A 20,964-nucleotide genomic window follows, 5' to 3' on the forward strand; every position below is an offset into this window, starting at 1 on the left:
AAATGTTATCGTTTTTCAGGTTAAAATCACGGATGATTATGTTGTAAATATAAGTCAGTTTGCTCCACCTCCAGTTGAAGAATTCCCGGTAACAACAGAGGATTTCTTCAAATCTATTATACTTCAGCATTATGACGACTCATCTGATAGCTACGAATACTTAGAAGAAATTGAAATCCACGATCATCTTACTATTCCTTTACCACCCAAAGCCGTGACCGAAGCTGCATCAGTAAGTGATTCCTTACCAGAAAGTGAAGAATGGGCACCGCAGGATTGGAGTCAATTCTGTTTAGCCGCTGAGGATGAGGATGATGGTCCCCTCAACTTGCCAGGTCAGTTAAAAACCAGCCAGGAGTTAATTTTGTTTTCAGAACGGAAACATACTTCAAACTCGAAAACTTTGCTATCGATGTATAGAAGCATTGTTCAACAAAGACTGTCTCCATCCCCTGCTGATAGCGTATATCATCTTCCGTCAGGGGGGAGTCCCTCAACGTGTAACGTATTCCCCTTTCCGGTAGCCAAACTGTCAATATACAGAGTGAGGGAGTTAAAATATTCACCTAAACATGCTTAGAAACCAGTGACGTGTAGATGCTGGGAAACTGGCAGCGAGCTGCTACACGGGCAGCAGGCACATTGCATTAGTACAGTGGCGTGACGTCATAGTCTGTTTTGCTTTCATGCACTGTATGTTGCATTGGTAACCAACCTCAGTTAACATAATGGAGGTTACTGAAGAAGGTTCATTGTTGTTTCGACATGAACGGGAAGTACTGTACTTTTTTTATGTACGTTCAAGGGTTGGCAAAATGTTTAATTTTTCAAAAAAAACCTTGAACCGATTGCTGATATCCAATCTAAAACGACATTATATAGTATTTTTTTGTTTTACGTCGCACCGACACAGATAGGTCTCATGGCGACGATGGGATAGGAAGGGCCTAGGAGTGGAAAGGAAGCGGCCGTGGCCTTAATTAAGGTACAGCCCCATTATTTGCCTCGTGTGAAAATGGGAAACCACGGAAAACCATCTTCAGGGCTACCGACAGTGGGGCTTGAACCCACTATCTCCCGGATACAAGCTGACAGTTGCGTACTCCTAACCGCATGGCCAACTCGCCCGGCGGAACGACACCAGCGCTCGTAGCGGCCAGCAAGCTCTAACTGTCCGGAACAATTCTCTACCCAACAGCTGATTGCACTTTCCCACGTAAATTATAAACTGTAAACACCTCGACAACTATATTAATCGTACATTTTAATAAAATACGCTGATACAGTAGACTACTTATTGCTACAGCGTGGTAATAATACCGAAGGAAAACAACAATAGTTTATTTGCGAAGGAACAACTGATCAAACCACTGCAGTTAAGGTCTTAGTCATTTTCGAAATCCTATTCTTGAACTGAATTTGGTCATTTCACATAAATCACAAAAATAGTAATGAACTACAAAACAATTCAAATAATATTCAAAGATCTCAAGAGTCTGAATGGCTGAAATTTGAGCTTTTTTGTTTTATGACACTGAAAACTTTCATTGCAAAATATCACAACGTAATCTAAAGTTTCACAAATAATTTCAACACCAATGACTGAGTATATTCACACCATTAATGTGGAAAATCAGGTATTTACATTAGGGAATTAATAGTATACTACATCCAAGTTAGTGAGCATACAGGAAATTCCTAAAAACAGCCCATTTTCTTTCTGCTCCTCTGACAACCGAGCAAGTGGCCGCGCGTTTTAGGTCACGTAGCTATCAGCTTACATTTCGGAGGAAAGGGTTCGAACTCCACTGTCGCCAGCCCTGAAGATGGTTTTTCGTGGTTTCCCATTGTCAAAACAGCCTGTACCTTAATTAAGGCCATGGTCGCTTCCTTCTCGCTCCAAGCCCTTTCCTATTCCACCGTTGCCAAAAGACCTATCTATGTCGGTGCAACGTTTGACTGTGTGTTGTGCTCAATAACTTTCGGTTCGAAGAAATCTGCGGAGATTCCATACTAATTTCTTCTTCTCTGCTGACATGAACTGGCTGTTCCAAAATTATTCGAACATAACGTTATGTTATTGTACAAACAGTTCACATATTTCTCCAATAAATCAGCCCTCCTACTATTTACAAGCAATTTTCTTGTCTTCCTTTCTTAATCCGTTTACCCCCCAGGGTTGGTTCTTCCTTCGGACTGAGTGAGAGATTCCACCTCTACCTCCTCAAGGGCAGTGTCGTGGAGCTTGACACTTTGGGCTGGGGATACAACTGGGGAGTAGGGCCAGTAGGTCGCCCAGGCGGCCTCAACTGCTATGCTGAAGAGGGGCCTTGTGGGGGATGGAAAGTTTGGAAGGGATAGATAAGGGAGAGGGAAGGAAGCGACCGTGGCTTTAGGTTAGGTACCATCCCGGCATTTGCCTGGAGAAGTGGGAAACCACGGAAAACTACTTCGAAGATGGCTGAGGTGGGAATCGAACTCCCTTCTACTCACTTAGCCTCCCGAGTCTAAGTCGACCCCGTTCCAGCCCTCGTACCACTTTTTCAAATTTCGTGGCAGAGCCGGGAATCAAACCCGGGCCTCCGCGGGGGAGAGGGGGGTGGCAGCGAATCGAACTAATCACTACACAGAGGCGACAAGCAGTTTTATACACATTGGAAATTAAAACACCGCTACATGTTAGAGGTTACGGTTGCGTTAAAACGTTATTTAAGTTAATATAATTATAACTGGATGGATTTCACTATGAGTTACATTCCTGAATCACTGATGAACGAAATGCCTACTTATCTGAAGTTACATTTCTGAATCTTCACAATATTGTCCTATTATCCGAAAATGTAAATAGTAATTCAGGCTTTACTCTACAGGATCTTTAGAAAACCTAAAGAATGAGAGCCCTGGTGTCATCTTGTAATTGAGCAATTTATTGCGCCACACACACCTCCTTTCGTAAACACCATGTCTATTTAATAGAAAACCGATCATCTATAATGTAATTACCTCACGCTTACGTCGCAAAACGTATACAACTTACACATCCCAGAAGACCGGTAGCTTGCTGGCGACGTGAAGCGCTGCAGTCGCATGGATGGAAAAATGAGCCGAGCTTCGCGACTGTGTTTATTAGACTGTGATTCCTACTACGAAATGAAAAGGAAAGCAGACAAACGTGAAGATGGAGAGCTGCTGTCAACCAGCCTCACAGCTGATGACTAGAGAGCGAATGTTATCTTCTAAACGTGTTCTAAAAGCACAAGTGCGCCATTTTAGTGGCAATACTTTGAAAAACTTCCGCTTAGTAACTAGTCCAAAGTTGCCTATGTAAATATTAATCCTCAGTTCGGATGTCTTTGTAATCTATCATTTTATGTGTTGGGAATTTGAACATGAAATGGGCAAGGAAAAAGCAGGTGTTAAGTGTACCATAACGTCATTAATGACAAACAATCAGGACCCAAGTTTGAGAATGTAGCGACATGTACTGTTCGTCGCTGACAACATTATATGTACGCTCCTCGTTTTAGGAGTTACGGGCGGGTGCAAAGTGATGACTGCTATCCCGGGAATGCGAATATTGGCAGGCCACGTAATGCTAACTTCTGTGGGACCCGGCGATATCTGCCTCCTGAACTCTGCAGAGTTCGCGCTGGGTCTCATAGACCAAGGCGCATTTGTTTACATTCTTTACTATAGATGTTACGGATCTTCCTTCTTTAGTAGCTTACTGGAACAGATTCCCTCCTGACGTGGCAGCTACTCCATCGGTCTGTGTTTCCCCTACTGTGCCCCTTCCCCAAGGTGGGGGGCGAAGGCACACAGCAAGGTGTAGTGTCGTACGTAGGGCTCTCTAAAGACCAGGTATGCTCGCCCGCCATTATGGTTCATTCCTTCACTACTTTGGTAAGGCAGTTGACCGCCCAAGCCTTGTATATCCGTTTCTTTTTACTGTTCTCCACGCTAGAAAATAATACTAAACTAACATACAGGTACTTAAAAATACTCATTCTCAGTATTATTCAAACGGTTACTCAATATAAATATTAGTATATTTCGTACATTATTGTGTAATTTGTACTCGAGACTGTGATTGTGAAAGCAAAGTCATTGATAATTTTCCTTTTAATAAACAAACAAATTAGGCATGTACTCTCACTGGAGAAATATTAGAAAAAAACAGCTTACTAATAAATCGGTTTTTTATTATTATGTTATCGATAAGTAGAATAGGTTGTTCGTAAGCTATGTGCCGCGGTACCGTCAAATGAAATGAGGGACACCGCGGTTTTGATATAGGCTACTGTCATTCTTAAATCATTGAATTTGACGAGGCAATCGGTCAGTGTCGAAGATATATAAATTGTGATAGAAGATTTTGATACCATATGATCTCAGTCGGTATTTCATACTCCCCGTGAAATTGATTCAGTGCTATTTTCAATGTTGTCGAAATAATAAGAAAAATATTCTTCGAACAGAAATAACGCTGAAGTGTGATATACGAAGACGAACACACCCATGTAACTGGGATTCTTTAAGTTAATTTCTTTCTTATAAAATGTAGTCCCTTTCCTTATTTACTAGTATTTAAAATAAAATATTCTATGTGTAAAATATTTTTGGTGAGTGTTATGGAATCTCATCAGGTTATGCAGTTGTAATGAACAGAGGATTTTATTTTATTCAACCGAACTTTCAGGAAACAAATGTTATGGTATTAGGCCTGTAAGTTACATTCGGGAAGAAAATAGGAAGAGAGTAACTACTTTTATAGCTGAATCATCTCTCCCAACCTGAAGTATTGCACTGATAATCAGTTACCCGTAACTTGTACGGGGAGTGACCCACGAGCTGTGGATAATAATAATAATGAACATTTTTGACTTTGGCAAAGTTAACAGTACTTTTTTTACAGGGATTCCTCTGGTTTGAGAAGAAGTGGTATGATTTCTCAACACGACTCAAAGGGTTGCAACGTTGGTTAACTTGCTCAGGCAGCACATTAAAAAAGGGGTATTTAAGTAATATTTTACGAATTTACCGTCTCCTTTTATTATAGTATTTACAAAACAATAACATTCCATTCCTTGTTTACATTTTCTCTTCTTTTCCGATGCAGTACCATGCTTTTACCTCGTTTCCGTACATTCTTCTTAAGTCCACAGCAGCATAGAATGGAATTTTTAAGAAGTGTCTAATATTTTTTTCTTTTAAATTACAGCACGTTGGAGATCATGTACTGGTACATTTATAATTCAACATTTTCTCCGTTACTAGTTTTCTACTATTTTGCATTATACAGTATAATGATTAGAGCCCCTATAGAAGACCTCACAGTTTACAAATTAATTTCATAACTTCACAATTTGTTTTTTTTTTTTAGACAACCCATTTTTTAAAAAAAATACGAATGTTTCAGAGTTTGAGTCAGAAAGCTCATAGTTTAAAACCTGTCTGCATATAGGCCTACCACAGATCTTGGTTTTCAATAATGCATTCGTTGTACTACCGGTACCGAAAACGTTAAACAAATTATTTCTGTCATATGACGTTAGTTTTGACAAAGATTGCAATTGTGGTGTTTGGATGTTGAACTCCTGTTGCCGGACTTTGGGGGCAGAACTGAATATTGAATGATCAATGTGACTGAATTAAGGGGTGTAGTAATGTCGGTGGGAGCTGGATACAGGTTTAAGTCAGCAGTTGAAGTAGGTGTAGCAGAGGCAGTGGAGGCATAATGAACCAGGAGGGAATCTAAACAACATGTATCCCACAGTAGAGACATTGCCATACTACAATTAGGTGCAAAACAAGCCACCATTTTGTAGAAAATATCCACACAAATATAGCACTATTCTGTCCCTGCACGCGGTGATTAAAGCAATACGTTCAACGTGACGAAGCGAGCGTTCGTAGGAGAAACTAGAGTTTCATCACATGGCCCATTGTGCATGAATGAACCAAAATGGCGGCTAAATATACCCATCTTACAGAGCCTTAGTCGTACCCATTGCGTCTAAACGCTCCCCTTACGACTATGGTACCGGTAGTTATTAAACATTCTGAGGCCGGCTTTATTACAACCTTCACCTCAGATAATTAAGATTCGTTAGACGTGTTCTGAGATTCAGAAATTTAATGTGGTAGAGTTGGCATTCCTTCAGACGTTATGGTGACAGAGCGCGCAGAGTTGCAGCTAGTTACTTTTGTTTTAAATTCTGAATTTGAATTTAGGTCTGTGGACTTATGACAGTGAGTTTATCTAGTCAAAGGTTGGGATAGCACTGTCGCTGCTCCCTAGTGTGTGAGTACGAACTTGAATGTTGCTGTTTATAATGTGAAGTAGCCACATGTTTCGATGTATTATTGTAATATATGTTTTAACTCTGGAATGGAAATATGGGGCACACATTGTCCCAGGGAATTTCTTTTCGCTATCACTTCTTTCTTCATTCTACTTTACGTCGCACCGAGACAGATAGGTCTTACGGCGACGATGGGACAAGTAAGCGGCGGTGGCCTTAATTAAGATACAGCCCCAGAATTTGCCTGGTGGGAAAATGGGAATCCACGGAAAACCATCTTCAGGGCTGCATGCATTGGGGTTCGAACCCACTATCTCCAGAATGCAAGCTGATATGTATGTGACCCAAAACGCACAGCCACTTACTCGGTTATTTACATACAGTACATCCCTGCCAGTACAGAATCCGGTCAGTTCCATGACATCTCATCCGTGTATATGAAAATATACACAACTTCTCTGAATGCGACCGACACACTCCACACTTTTCCGGCACAGTGCCAAAATTTTGGTGTCGATATAAGTGATGTATACGCTCCGAAACATTGTATACCGTCACCAACGACAACTTTGACTTTTCACGGATATATTGTGGTGTGGAGTTTGTCTGCGTTAGTGAATAAAAGTGAATGACGAAGAACTTATTGAATTAGTTCATTATTTTCAAGTTCGTTATGATTTATAGCATGAAATTTGCAATTTGAAATGAAATGAAGGTAGAAGAGCTGTTCAAAAACACTTGTTTTCATTTTCATTTTATCAATGAGTTATCCGACGCAGCTAAACTGGGAAAAATGTTTAAAGCAATATTCAGACATTTCGTCTCGTAACCAGTTCGTTCCTCTTATTTATTTATTTATTTATTTATTTATTTATTTATTTATTTCCAAAGGGTCTATACAGAGGTCACCTCTAACTTATACCCTGTGTTGTTAGCATTGAACGAAACAAATATACGGTTATAATAAACAAACATGCTGTAATAGGTAAAGTAGACCCTCCACTCAGCGACCACTGCCCGGTGGGGCCCGGAGTATTGGGCCCTCCACGCAGTGACCACTGCGTTTTGGAGTCTGGAGGTTATCAGATAAACGGCGGTTGCCGTAGTTCCCACCAGTACTGATAACCGCTGGCACGAGGAAATTCACGGTAATAATTATGAGGAATCGCGAGGCAACTCACGATGCTGAAAGGATTTTGAAATACAGTAGAGTCTCGATTATCCGACTTAAACGGGACCTGGAGTACGTCGGATCACCGAAAATGTCGGATAATACAGAATAACTTTGAAAATTAACTAAAACAAACAGGAAGGCTATACTGTATTACGTACTATGTTTTATGGGATTCTATTTATTGACTTATTAATTCAATTGTACAGTAGATGCAGTACTCTTTTCTTACTACGCCTGTAGCCAGGTGCAGACGTCTTGGCTTGGGCTGCAAGAGTTTTGATGTCAGCATCGTGAAATTTGGCCCAGTCTCATCACACTTAAAAATCTGATCACCGGATAATCCTTCAGCAAGAATTATTTCTTGAAATTGTCTTTTAAATTTCACAACCTCATCGGATTTACCTGACAGTTTTTCTCCACAGATATTAAGCTGCCCAATGCCGTACCGCTTTTTCCACCGATCAAGCCACCCAGCACTGGCAGTAAAATTAGGGTCCCTTTATTAAACTCCTGGATATACACCGCCATTTCTTGCAAAATGTGGCCAGATATTGACAAGCCCTTTTCCTGGTTTTTAGTGAATCAAAGAAATAGTGCTTCACTTACTTTTTCGTACTCACATTTTTCATTGTTTTTTTCTAATTTTCAGGGCATCATTTGTTGCTCTGGTAGAGCACCACTTTTCAATTTATTCCCTCGTATATTTCCAGTCTCCCACTGTAACACGTCCAACACCATAATCTGAAGCCATTTTTTGGAGAGCTTCCCCTTTGTCCAGTCTCTTAAACCCACTCTACTTGTCTTCCACAGAAACAATCACTCTGTTACGTTTACTCGCCATACTCACAGAGGATTTGAAAACTATAACATCCGCATCCAACCAATACTACATTGAACAATCCTACCGCATGACTGCCAGTGCTTGTCCCACAGTCGCACCCTCCACACCCCGTGTCCCAGAATTGCATCCACCTAAAGTTCAAATTAAGCCTACCAGTGTCGGATAACACAGAGTGTCGGATAAGCGAAGGTCGGTTGAGTGAGACTCTACTGTAGTAGGAATAATTGCTCTCACCAGGAGCGATAACCGCTGGATGCGGTGATTAACAAAGACAAGAATAGTCGGGAAGGAAATATTCTGCAACCATGTGTACGCCTACTTCTACACTTTCATCTCACCCCGTCAGCGTGTCTGGTAGCAACTTACCACTCCACGCTGACGTTATCAAAATATTGTAATTCGTTGAATGCCAAACAACTACTAACCTACTTATGCTGGCCAATTCTCTGTTTACATTCCAGCCCACCTATGCGTTTAGTTAATTACATCATACCATAACTTTCACTTTAAACATCGTTCTTTACTGCACATAAAAATTCATTCAAATTACCTTCACTGTTCCATTGGTTCACTATCCACACTAGTATTTTTCGTTCATCATTTTGCTTGCATATTTCTTGTTGCTTCAAGCTTAGAAACAATGCCCTCATCTTCTCAGTCCCTTTACGAGAGTCTAGAAATTGCAAGTCAACAGTATTTTCCTCACACACGTTCCTTTTATAGCTTGCACAGCGGAACGAAAGAATTTCTCTTTCTCCCTATCATGTACCCACTTCCCGTTTCTTCCCCTGACGTACAGGCAACCTAAACTGGGTCAGTTTTTAATGCCTGCTATTGGTTGCTGAGGACGTATTATTATTGTCATACCTGATGCTGTTACTCTTCATTCAGAATTACAGTATAGCAATCACTACCAATTCCATGTCCATGAATGCCTCATCGAAAATCACTGATTTGCAACCAGTGAAACAATACTGACAGGTGGGTCTCTGAGACGCCATGAATGCCACTGAAAATCAATTGACACGTCACGGCGATATGTATATAGACCTTTAATATATGACTGCATTCCACAGATGGTCAGATACACCCCAAGTACCACGAAATCCTGGGTGTTGGATACTACAGATTCCACACAAAGCCACGGAAATGGGAGGAAGCTCGTCAGATCTGTGAGAAGGAAGGAGCTCATCTTGTGATCATCAACTCTGAAGAAGAAGCGGATGCCTTACTGCTAATCCACGCTAGATGTCCGCGTATTCTACCAACACACTTCAATTCTTACAGCTACGTTGGTGTTCACGATAACTACATGGAAGGACAGTTTGAGACAATATTTGGTAAGTTGATCGTATTTCTTTATTTATTTTGTCTGTAAGACGCAGTACATAGGTTCTATCACAATATCCGTCTTTACATGTATCATGTAGTCTACCCTGGTTAGTAGGTTCATATAACCACAGCAATACACCTCCCCCAACCTGTTGCAAGAAGTAAATTAAAAAAATCTAACTTCCCAAGCGATGCGTGATATGATAACCACGGAGTCCCTAGCTGAATATGTCTTTACCTGTGTGGAGGAATGATCGCAGACGTCTCATTTAGGCGAAGCCCTGCCAAGGCACGTGTGGTATTTGAAAAAAATCACGTCCCTCTGTTTCGTATCTCACGTTAAACGACCAAAATATCAGCTGTCACACAAAGCTACGAGATTGCCTTTGAATTGCTTTCATTTGTCAGACTTCTTTCCTGTCTAACTTCCATTGGTTAACTCCATTTTACCGAGCTCGATAGCTGCAGTCGCTTAAGTGCGGCCAGTATCCAGTATTCGGGAGATAGTAGGTTCGAATCCCACTGTCGGCAGCCCTAAAGATGGTTTTCCGTGGTTTCCCATTTTCACACCAGGCAAATGCTGGGGCTGTACCTTAATTAAGGCCACGGCCGCTTCCTTTCCACTCCTAGCCCGTTCCTGCCCCATCATCGTCGCCATAAGACATATCTGTGTCGGGGCGACGTAAAGCCAATAGCAAAAAAAAAAACTCCATTTTTCTTTCTACCCTGACAGTATTAGGCTTGGGCGTAGTCTTGCATTTTCAAATTTCACTTTTGTTGATATTTTCATTCGTCGAAGTGTCGCCCCTCTTCTTATTTCTCTTCGGGCTAGATTTTTAGACTGCCAGCGCCGCAGTGTACGGGTAGGGTGCTTGCTTCTTATCCGAAGGCCCCATGTTCGATTCTTGGCCAGTTCAGGGATTTTAATTCTGGACTGAGGGCTGGAACGGGCTTTACTCAACCTCGTGAGATCAATTAAGGTGCTGTGAAGGTACTGGAACTGATTACGAATGCCGTTCGATTCCGGGTCAGTACATGTGGGATTTTAAAAGTGAAATGCCACATCTAAGTGGCGCAGATTACACATAAAATTGGAAATCCTGTAACTGTGATCACGGTATCAACAGTCCATTTGGTAAAGTAAAGTGAAATGAAAAGTTGTTCTCGTGGGCAAGGGAAAACACGCCAAATTGTCTACTACATAGTGCACAAGAAGAGAAAAATTATAATACGCAACACACTAATTTCTTTACTTCTTCATGTACCAGAAACTGCTTGCTGGACACTGACTAAACTGAGATTCACCTACTCATTTTCACTGGCATCAAATTCTGAAATGCTCTCCTATGGATTGCTTGCGCTAGCTGCAAATTGGCTACCAGGTTCCTGATTCAATTAGGCATCATCCTTACTTCCATCCAGAGCATTTCCAAATTCAGTTTTTAAATCATTACGACGGCACCTGCCAGCATATTGTTACACGGTATAATTTCGCCATTCAGTGTACTCACGACCAACCTATAAATTACATATCCGATATTACAGTACCATGTCCGATAATACACTTCTTCCACAATAATTCCATAACAATATTACAGTGCCATTGCGCGATATTCGCGAGTACAGTCTGTGATATGTTGCTTACATTATTACTGTAAAATTCAAATAAAATAAAAATGAAGAAACTAACCAAGCCACAAGCTTGTAGTTTTACGCGGCTATTGATATCACGATCATAGCGAGCGAGGAATCTGAAAAGCAGCGACTTAAATTCTCATTTTGGGCCGATGGCATAGATGTTAGGGCCCTTTAAGCAGCAAGAAATTCTCATTTCATACTTCCCACATGCATTATCAGGCATTTCAACTTCGTCCGCCTGAGAGAAAATAAATGACTCTTCCACTTAGCTATAATGATCCCCAAGACAAACGACAACTACACAAAAAAGGTCTAGATTTTAAGATTTTCAGAAAACCTACACAATCTGTTACTACCATTAACAAAAATTATAATCACCCAGGAACACAAACAAGCAGCATATAACAGCTACTTTAATAGACTGCTACGAATCTCCATGAGTAAAGAAAATAAATTGAAAGAAATCAAAATCATAAAAAAAATTGTACAAGAGAATGGTTACAGCCCAAAAATGATTGGGCAGAATTATACGTAAGAAAAGAAAAGGAAGTAAAGTACAATATATAAAAACAAGAAAAACGTAGAATGTAAAAGATATGAAACATTTACATATTTGGGAAGTAAAATTTTTAAATTTTCAAAAGCAATTAAGTAAGAAACAGTTTCAGAACAAAAACAACATATCAGAACAAATCTACTATTAAAATACTATCAACAAAAAATGTTTATATAACAATTCGGGGGTGCATAGGCTCACTTGTATGCCTGTAAAATGATGTACATATGAAGGACTGGAGGGACACAAACACAGCAATATTAAGAATATTTTAAGGCAACAAAATAAAAGAGATAATCAGCTTTCGCTGATAATGTTTTTAAAAATTACCATAATTTTCAAGACATGAAGAAAGACATGAAATTAATTTTTAAATGTAATTACGGTGTAGAGTTAAATAACCGCAAAATTATTTATGGCAATATTTTAAATGAAACAACATACTGTTTACAACGTTGAGATGACGCATTGTCTCGTGCCACTACAGCACACTCAGCGATCGAAGCTCAACGTCTGTTCAGTACATTCCCAACAACTTCAAAAACAGTTAAAGGCTTAGCGTTTAGTTTTACACTCTTTCATTCCTTTCTTCTTCTTTATTTTTACAGTTGAATTCATCTGGACTCCATTTTAATTTGACGACCCACCTATGTGTATTAATATGTTTTAAATAAGATTTCATCACTGATGATGAACCTTAACGTCCTAAAACCGGTTTTGAACTTTTTTTTTCTTTGCTAGGGGCTTTACGTCGCACCGACACAGATAGGTCTGATGGCGACGATGGGATAGGAAAGGCCTAGGAGTTGGAAGGAAGCGGCCGTAGCCTTAATTAAGGTACAGCCCCAGCATTTGCCTGGCGTGAAAATAGGAAACCACGGAAAACCATTTTCAGGGCTGCCGATAGTGGGATTCGAACCTACTATCTCCCGGATGCAAGCTCACAGCCGCACGCCTCTACGCGCACGGCCAACTCGCCCGGTGGTTTTGAACTAAACAGTTGTGTTTTGATACAACTGTTTGATTTTAATAATAATAATAATAATAATATTATTAATAATAATATTTTTTATTTGAAGATACAGTGCACAAATTGTGCATAGAGTTGAGAACAAACTGGAATTACTGACATCACTCACTTTTATAAAAAACACAATAGAAGACCAAGTGAGTACGTGGTATCGGCTACACTGTAAATAGTGAAAGCCTACAGCCTGCTTTCCATTCAACGACCGGGTCAGGGATGGGATGAATGAAGCCCCCAACTTGCGGCGATGATATGAATTGTGCCGGCTGTCGAGGCCTGTCGCACTCCTCTGGGGCAATGATTAATGACTGACAGATAAAATGAAATTATAGCGGAGAGTGTTGCTGGAATGAAAGATGATAGGGAAAACCTGAATACCCGGAGAAAAACCTGTCCCGCCTCCGCTTTGTGCAGCACAAATCTCACATGGAGTGACCGGGATATGAACCACGGTATCCAGCGGTGAGATGCCGGTGCGCTGCCGCCTGAGCCGCGGAGGCTCGACAATCGGCTGCATTGTACACCGCATAATTTACAAACGCAGGTGTCGTCTGGGTCATCGAAGTACTCGGTATTACACAGCTTATGGTGGTAACCACGTACCACCATCAAGTTAACAAAGTGTCGCAGGTCTTGCTTAGTGTTGAAAGTTGTATGAAAGTCGATCCAGATTTCGGCTCTTTTCTTCACTCTGTCCTGCATGAGTTTCTCCCAGGTATCTGTGAATGGTAACTCTCTCTTCATCCGAAGGTCCTCGATGAAGAAGGTCTCCTTGGCAAGTTCATATGCCAGTCGAAATTTTGCGAATTTCGATATCCCCAGGGTAGCTATCAGAAAACGCAACTTCAAGAGTCCTCAAGTCCACCTTAGTCAGTTTCTCTCAGTTGATTTAAAGCCCCTGTGTGGTGATGGGAACTATATTCGAGTCAAATAATCTCATAGCGGTTCCCACTGAAAGCTTCGTGATTGTTTTAATATCGTACATGGCTCTGGTTGCCCCCGTTTCTCGAGACTCTATTTGTTGTTTGTAATGTCAGACCTAGACATGTGAATGTATTTACTTTCTATTTTGCTAGTGGCTTTACGTCGCACCGACACAGATAGGTCTTATGGCGACGATGGATAGGAAATGTCTAGGTGTTGGAAGGAAGCGGCCGTGGCATTAATTAAGGTACAGCTCCAGCATTTGCCTGATGTGAAAATGGGAAACCACGGAAAAGCATCTTCAGGGCTGCCGACAGTGGGATTCGAACCCACTCTCTCCCGGATGCAAGATAACAGCCGCGCGCCTCTAACCGCACGACCACACCCTCGTTAATAATTGAGTGACTTGAGGGGAGTTGATCTTAGGTAAATCTTGTCACTAGCTGCTTTTCTGCCGCCTTAACGAAACGTCATTTTTACAGTTATCTCAACGTTGATTTTCATCTTGTTATCCTGTGGCCATCTGCCTAGATTGTCAATGAGTTTTTGAAATTCAGGTAGAGAACTCGAACCGATGACCATATCATCTGAGTACAAGTATATTTTAACATATACTTTTCCAAGATTAGTTGCCATTACCACGTCGTATGTCGCTATGTTAAAGATAGAGGGCTGAATGGATCAACTTGGAGATTCGAGTTGTAACACGGTCATCAATTTGCAGGTAGTTAGTCATCAGAATGTTGCTAATCAGTTTTGTGAGTTTGCTGTCTTCACCCATTATGGTGTCCAGTTTCGCAGTTATTAATGGCCTGCTTAACGTGTCAAAGGCTTTTTCATAATCACGATTGTTATATGAAATTCGTATGTTAGATGTCGTAAGGTTTCGTCAATGTCATTGATCAGGTTGTTAATGGCGTGGAGGGTACTCCGAACTTTACGGGATTCAAACTTTTCATATGGGAGTTCATGGTCAACAGCTTCTCTAATACTCTTCGTTTGCCAAAACCTTCAACATGTTCTTTTCTAAAGCTATCTCTCTGTAGGAGTTTGGATCTGATTGGTCACCTTTCGCTTTGAACATTACTTTCATAGTCGAAATTTTCCATGCTCTGGGGATGATTACACGCTTGCAGACATAATGTACTTGATTGAGGGGGTTAGTATCTTCGGGCTTTTCTCCCTTTTCCATTCTTAAGACGGTAAATTGTGGCGAAACTGGGCAATGATTCCTTATCATAGCCTCTTCTGTGGTAAGACATACAGTGTAATTTAATAGTATAATGTTGTGGCCTTTATAGAAAATAATAATAATGAATAATAAATGAGAAAGAATCAAAACCTCCTGCTCATATCAAATAGAGTAAAACACACGCATATAATTGGATTATGAATTAACAGCCACAAAAACGTAAAGCTGTAGGTAATATGTACATCTATTGTTTTGAGAGACATCTAATAAGGAACAAAACGAGGTAATTCCTCACGCTCATAATAGTTATTTGATAGCTGAGGGAGAATATCTCACCAACTTCGATGGATTTATTCATAATAATGTACTTGATTGAAGCACATTGTGGTTATTTTATTTGCAGGAGAACCGCTGGATAAAACAGGATACGTGAAATGGAATTTCGGTCAGCCAGATAATTCACATCACTTCGGAGAAAACTGTGTCAGCATGAACCGCAGAGGATTCTTCAATGATGTACCCTGCGATACTGAACTGCCATATTTTTGTGAGCACAACTAAACATTAAGGTACAGTATGTTTTACGCTACATTGCTCTCAATTCTCACATCACCCTTATTCTCAGAAATCTAGTTTCTTTACTTCCACCGACAAAGCCGACATCTCTTGAGTATCTCACATTTTAGGCAATGGCACATGTAAGTTAGGAGGTTTGTTTGGAACAGTTACAGGGAGGTACATGCGGGAAAAGGGGGTGGACCAGGGTGCGGTGATGACAGTATAGGAAGCATGACGTCAAGTAATGATGACATAAAATTGTTAAACTGTGGCAGTATTGTAAAGAAAGGAATATAATTCATTTGATATATATATATATATATATATATATATATATATATATATATATATATATATATATTTAACAGATATTGTAATAGGAATTGAATAACGGCTGGAAAGTGGTATTCTGGATAGGGAAATTTTCTCATGGAAATGTAGTATTTATCGTAGAGACTGGTTAGGAACGATAGAAGTGGGAGTATTTATACTGGTGAAAGAATAATTTGTAAGCTACGAAATAGTTAAGGATGAGGAACATGAAATTTTAGGTGTAAGACTCATCTCTAAAGACAATAGGCAACTTGATGATTTTGGGGTGTACAGACCTGGCAAGGTGGCGCTGACGCTGATGCAGTATTATTCGGGAAATGAGAGCTGTTCGACTAGACAAAAGACTGGCTGAATGGGTGGCTATATTTCTAGAAACTAGAACCTAAATGAAGCGTTGTCTGATCTTGTAATGATTAAGGGGAAGTTGGGTACCGAAGGGCAGTATTCGAACTTGATGTTTTCTTAAATACTGTATATAAATAATACTAGTTAAGTTCTGGAATAACAGATGAGGATATTTGTGGATGATTTTATACTATATAGAGTAGTAAATTAGTTGTAGGGTGGGGCAGACTGCAGGGAGACTTAAACAATCGGGACTACGTGATACGAAAACTGGAACAATTCAAAGGAAAGCAGCACGGTATGTTATTGGTGATTTCCTACAAAGGGGTCGTGTTAAGAAAATGTTGCAAATTTCGGGCTGGGAAGACTTGGGAGTAAGGAGACGAGATGCTCGACTATATGGTATGTTTCGAGCTGTCAGTGGTGGGTTGGCGTTGAATGACATAAGTAGAAGAATAAGCCCTAAATGCAGATCGTTGATTGATTGATTGATTGATTGATTGATTGATTGATTGATTGATTGATTGATTGATTGATTGATTGATTGATTGATTGATTGATTGATTGATTGATTGATTGATTGATTGATTGATTGATTGCATTTTGTGGCAGGGAATTGTCACGCCAAATTTTGGTCAGCTGCATCATATCAGTGCTTCCCAGTTGCATGCTCACAGCTCCCTTCATATCTGGATATTTGATAATCCTGCTGACATTTGGCTTATTCTGGTTTCTGCGGTCCACGATCAGAATCAAAATCACAATATTCTGCGGGAAACTAAACACAGAAATCTTCGAGATCAAGTTACTAACCAGTTTCGTGCTGTCTAAATTAGAATCCCAATTTGCTGTTGACTATTTTTTTTATCAGTAGACATCGCGTCCAATCATAGTGCAAGAGATATGTGGATATGGTTTTGTCAACAGTGAAGTCCTGAAAATGGGCGTGACTATCTCAGATTTTAATCCTGTAAAACACGATTAAAGTGAATTTGAACGTCGTGTATGTTCCGGGTCGAAATATTAAAAGGTCTTGTTTTCTTTAATAACTTGTCACCTTCCTACGTTGGCGGATATGTGGGACTTCTGGAGCAGTCAGGTTCATTTTCGGCACCATCAAAATTTTTAAGACCGGATGCTTTCCTTGTTTCCATCCTACAAGTCCTACCGAAAACCCGAGTCATCATACTTTGCACTTAGGTCACCCGAGATCGGAGTCGAGTACCCACCAGCTCTACTTTCATAGTTCCTACGGTTTTCCTTGGTCTCATATTCTCAGCTACTTAGAACCATCATGGCGTCGTGGGAATCGGAGTGGCTAGCTATCCTCCCAGCAAATTGGGAGCAATTAAGACGACAACTGCCGCGTGGGAGATCCTCTTTATGGTCTTCACGGAAAGAGGCCGCTGGAAGATTTACGCACTCTTACCTCCTAACGAGGGACAACCCCCTCCCCCCCCCCTCAGTGTGTTCTTATTGTGCCGAATTCAACGTGGCCCACATCTTCACAGAGGGCGTTGATATCTCTGGCCTAAAACGGGACTTCGCCCACCAGAAAAATCTTGCACTCACATCAGCCGATGACAAGAGCATAGCTGATCTCATCAATTTCTTTATGTGTGAATTAATCAGGGGCATATAAATTTAAAGTGATCCATTACTCAGGGAACTTCCGTACCCTTTTGATGTGTTTTGTCCATTTCAGCTTAATAAAATACTTTTTTATTCCACCCTCGAATAAATAGTACCATTTTATATTTTCATCTTTTCCTTTGTTTTCTTTAGAGAGGATGATTACGTGGTTGCACTTCCTCTTAAAACAAAAATCACTACCACCTCGATGTTAGGCCCCTTTAAACAACAAACATCATCATCATCATCATCATCAACCTATGGTTGTAAACAACGCATCTATTCCCGTGCCTTTCATCGAAACACACACACTCATTGGTGATAAGTTTATATTTGCTTTGTGACAACCATTGTTCGAGTGAGATTAACAGCCCTATCGTATCCCACCAATTATACAAAACTCCTTACATGAACTACATAATTTTATATTTTTCTTTGTTTCAGGGTATTTTTATACAGCATTGCAGAATTTTATGGACCAGAATTCTGTTTGTATACGAGTGATTTTATATTCACTCCAAAACACACTACTCATGTAAATCTGGTTCACGATACTACTCTTCTGTTATTTTCAAGAGATATAAGCATGGTTTTATTCCCAAAGGAAACTTTCTGTTACTCCATTAGTGTAAATTAAACAAGAGGTAATAACATATTTGTAAATTGCACCATATATCCTTCCATCTCTCCATGTTATACAGTACATTTGTACATACAATAAGGTATACTTTGAAATATATTTTTGTTCGCCTTCATTATGTCTATTCAATTAATTTATTAGATTAACTGTTATAAAATTACATTTACTATAAATACCTAGCAAGGTGGTTGGACCCCAGTATCCATTTATTTCATTAATACTGTACGTCCATATCTAATGGATCGAACATATTCTACTAACATCCTCGAATCCTTGATATTAACATTGAAGCTGCCAATCCATTTGGATTGCCCAATCACTTGATGCATTAAGAGCCAATTCCTTTTATGTTCCGCTGAATTTTAGTATCGTGCATTGACCGTTATTAGCCTTGCTGTGATCTGTATATTCCGCAGGTACTTCCATTAAAAACGTAGCCTGATGTTATCCACTTCCATAGAGATCCATAGTTTAATAGTTTGTGTAGTTTAGTGAATCCAAACTCCCTATCAAAAGTAGACTTGATATTAAGACCGAAAAATCCAATACTCACTATGAAATTCATGTTGGCGTATGAAACTTTACATGACACGGAAAAATCAATTGAAAAAGTCACGTATTATGGTTTTGGGAACAATTATATTCAATTAAAGTCATGTAAAACGTGAGGCGAATGTGTTCACGTCAAATATAGGCCTACAAGATCCGAAACGTATACAGTACATTTCTCTAGTAGTCTACGGATCATGCAAGTTCTCCTCTATTACTTCGTACTTCCAGCTATCAGGTCCACAACACCGCACATTGCTTACTCTGTGCTCTGTCGTTTGTTCTCAGCCAATCTTTCAGCACGATTATTTATTACTACAAGGTTTCCGATATACTCCGTTCACCGAGCTTTGGGTCTTCCGACTGGTCGAATACTAGCCAACTTGGTATTAAAAGATACGCGGATGTAAGGAAAACACGCCAAACCTGCACGGTTAAATTTCACACCTAAACATGCGTCTAAGAAAATCGTAAATTCTGAATTATGAAATGTTCTATTATTGTAACCTACAATGATCAATTGTTGCATTTTAAATGCGCAACACTCACTATATGCTACGTACAGTACAAAACGCGTATTCTGTTTAGCATGTGGTCTGATGTCGCATCAGCTCAGCCAGGTTCTTTGGAGAAGAAGAACTGTAAAGGAGAAACGGAAAATGTTCTTCAAGGCAGCCGATATTGGGTTTCAAACCCACTATCTCCCGAATGCTAGACAATATCTACACGGCCCGAAACGTGGAGGTAACTCGCTCGATGACAGACATTTTGAGCGTTTTCGTAATGAAATGAGATGGCGTACAGAGGCGTGAAGTACAGCAAAGGGAGCGTGTTTTGAATATTTAGAAGACGGTAAACATCATAGTGCACCATTACAAGAAGTTCCAAGTCCCATAGCTCTGAAATTACGAATTTTTGAACCTATGATTTTATATGAATTTTTCTTCTATACTTGCGAATTATTCAACCATTAAATGTTGCCGCAGGCCATTGGTTAATTTCTGTATGAATCATACGGCTTGCTCATTTTAATGTCAATATTTTCATAACAACCTCAAAGGTAGACTTTTTATACAGGTTGTATATGTATACCTCGAACGATTACACCTCTCTATTCCCTACTTTTATCATCAGTGACTGGCTCAAAAATGTTGAGGGTAATTTTTTTAAGAATATAATCAATTTGTTCACGTCCTCCTTTTTAATATTCGTCTCATTCGAAGGAAACAGATGTAATAAGTTATACATGGTACAGAGAATTAGAAATACCAACAAAAAGGTATCGAAATCCACATCGTAACACTACAGTAAATATTACAGGAGGGGAATTGAAGAGAGTTGAATGACTGGTAGAGAACATTTTCGTTGTGAAATTGAGCTGTATGGCTTATCCTAAGCGAGTGGTGCTGAAGCCTATGATGGACGTGACAGCTCAGTGGGCTATCTTCCATCCATACTAAGCCGATCACTATACCGTAACCCCTGCTGAGAGTTCACTTATCCTCGTACCATTTCACCTTAGATTGTCCGCCCCTCAAAGGACATCCAAATACTTTACCTCTGCTACGAACAAGTGTTGAAAGTCATAGCCATAGTTCTTGCATAACAAGTAAGCCTATATCAAATGTACACTAGTGTCCTAAAGTTAAGCATAATCACTAAACGATGCCATACCGCCTGATAGGAATGTCAGACAGATTGCTGAACAAACGGAAGCTGACTCACACACCATATGTCACGCAACTTGTCCAAAAAAGCAGTGTCAGAAAGGTTCTGATAGCTAAGGTACACTTTTGAACAACTAACAAAACTTGGCAATGTCTAACAAAATAAAATATGCTGTTAATAAGGTGTATGGTTACCCCTAACGGCCACACACGCTTCGCAGCAACGTAGCATGCGCTCTAGCAGATGGTCC

The 20,964-nt window shown here is 40.0% G+C and overlaps 1 protein-coding gene across 1 annotated transcript in view; it reads left to right on the forward strand.

Moving 5' to 3' along the window:
• LOC136875592 (uncharacterized) overlaps positions 1-18,612 on the forward strand; it is a 38,860-nt gene extending 20,248 nt beyond the window's left edge. The window contains exons 3-6 of the mRNA XM_067149134.2: positions 20-335; positions 9,397-9,660; positions 15,393-15,558; positions 18,302-18,612. Of these exons, the coding sequence (XP_067005235.2) occupies positions 20-335; positions 9,397-9,660; positions 15,393-15,550 (738 nt within the window). The 3' untranslated portion in view covers positions 15,551-15,558; positions 18,302-18,612. The remainder of the gene's footprint in view (positions 1-19; positions 336-9,396; positions 9,661-15,392; positions 15,559-18,301) is intronic.
• Positions 18,613-20,964: the final 2,352 nt, after the last annotated feature.

Source organism: Anabrus simplex, chromosome 6 (assembly GCF_040414725.1).
Source record: "Anabrus simplex isolate iqAnaSimp1 chromosome 6, ASM4041472v1, whole genome shotgun sequence".
NCBI classification, from domain to species: domain Eukaryota; kingdom Metazoa; phylum Arthropoda; class Insecta; order Orthoptera; family Tettigoniidae; genus Anabrus; species Anabrus simplex.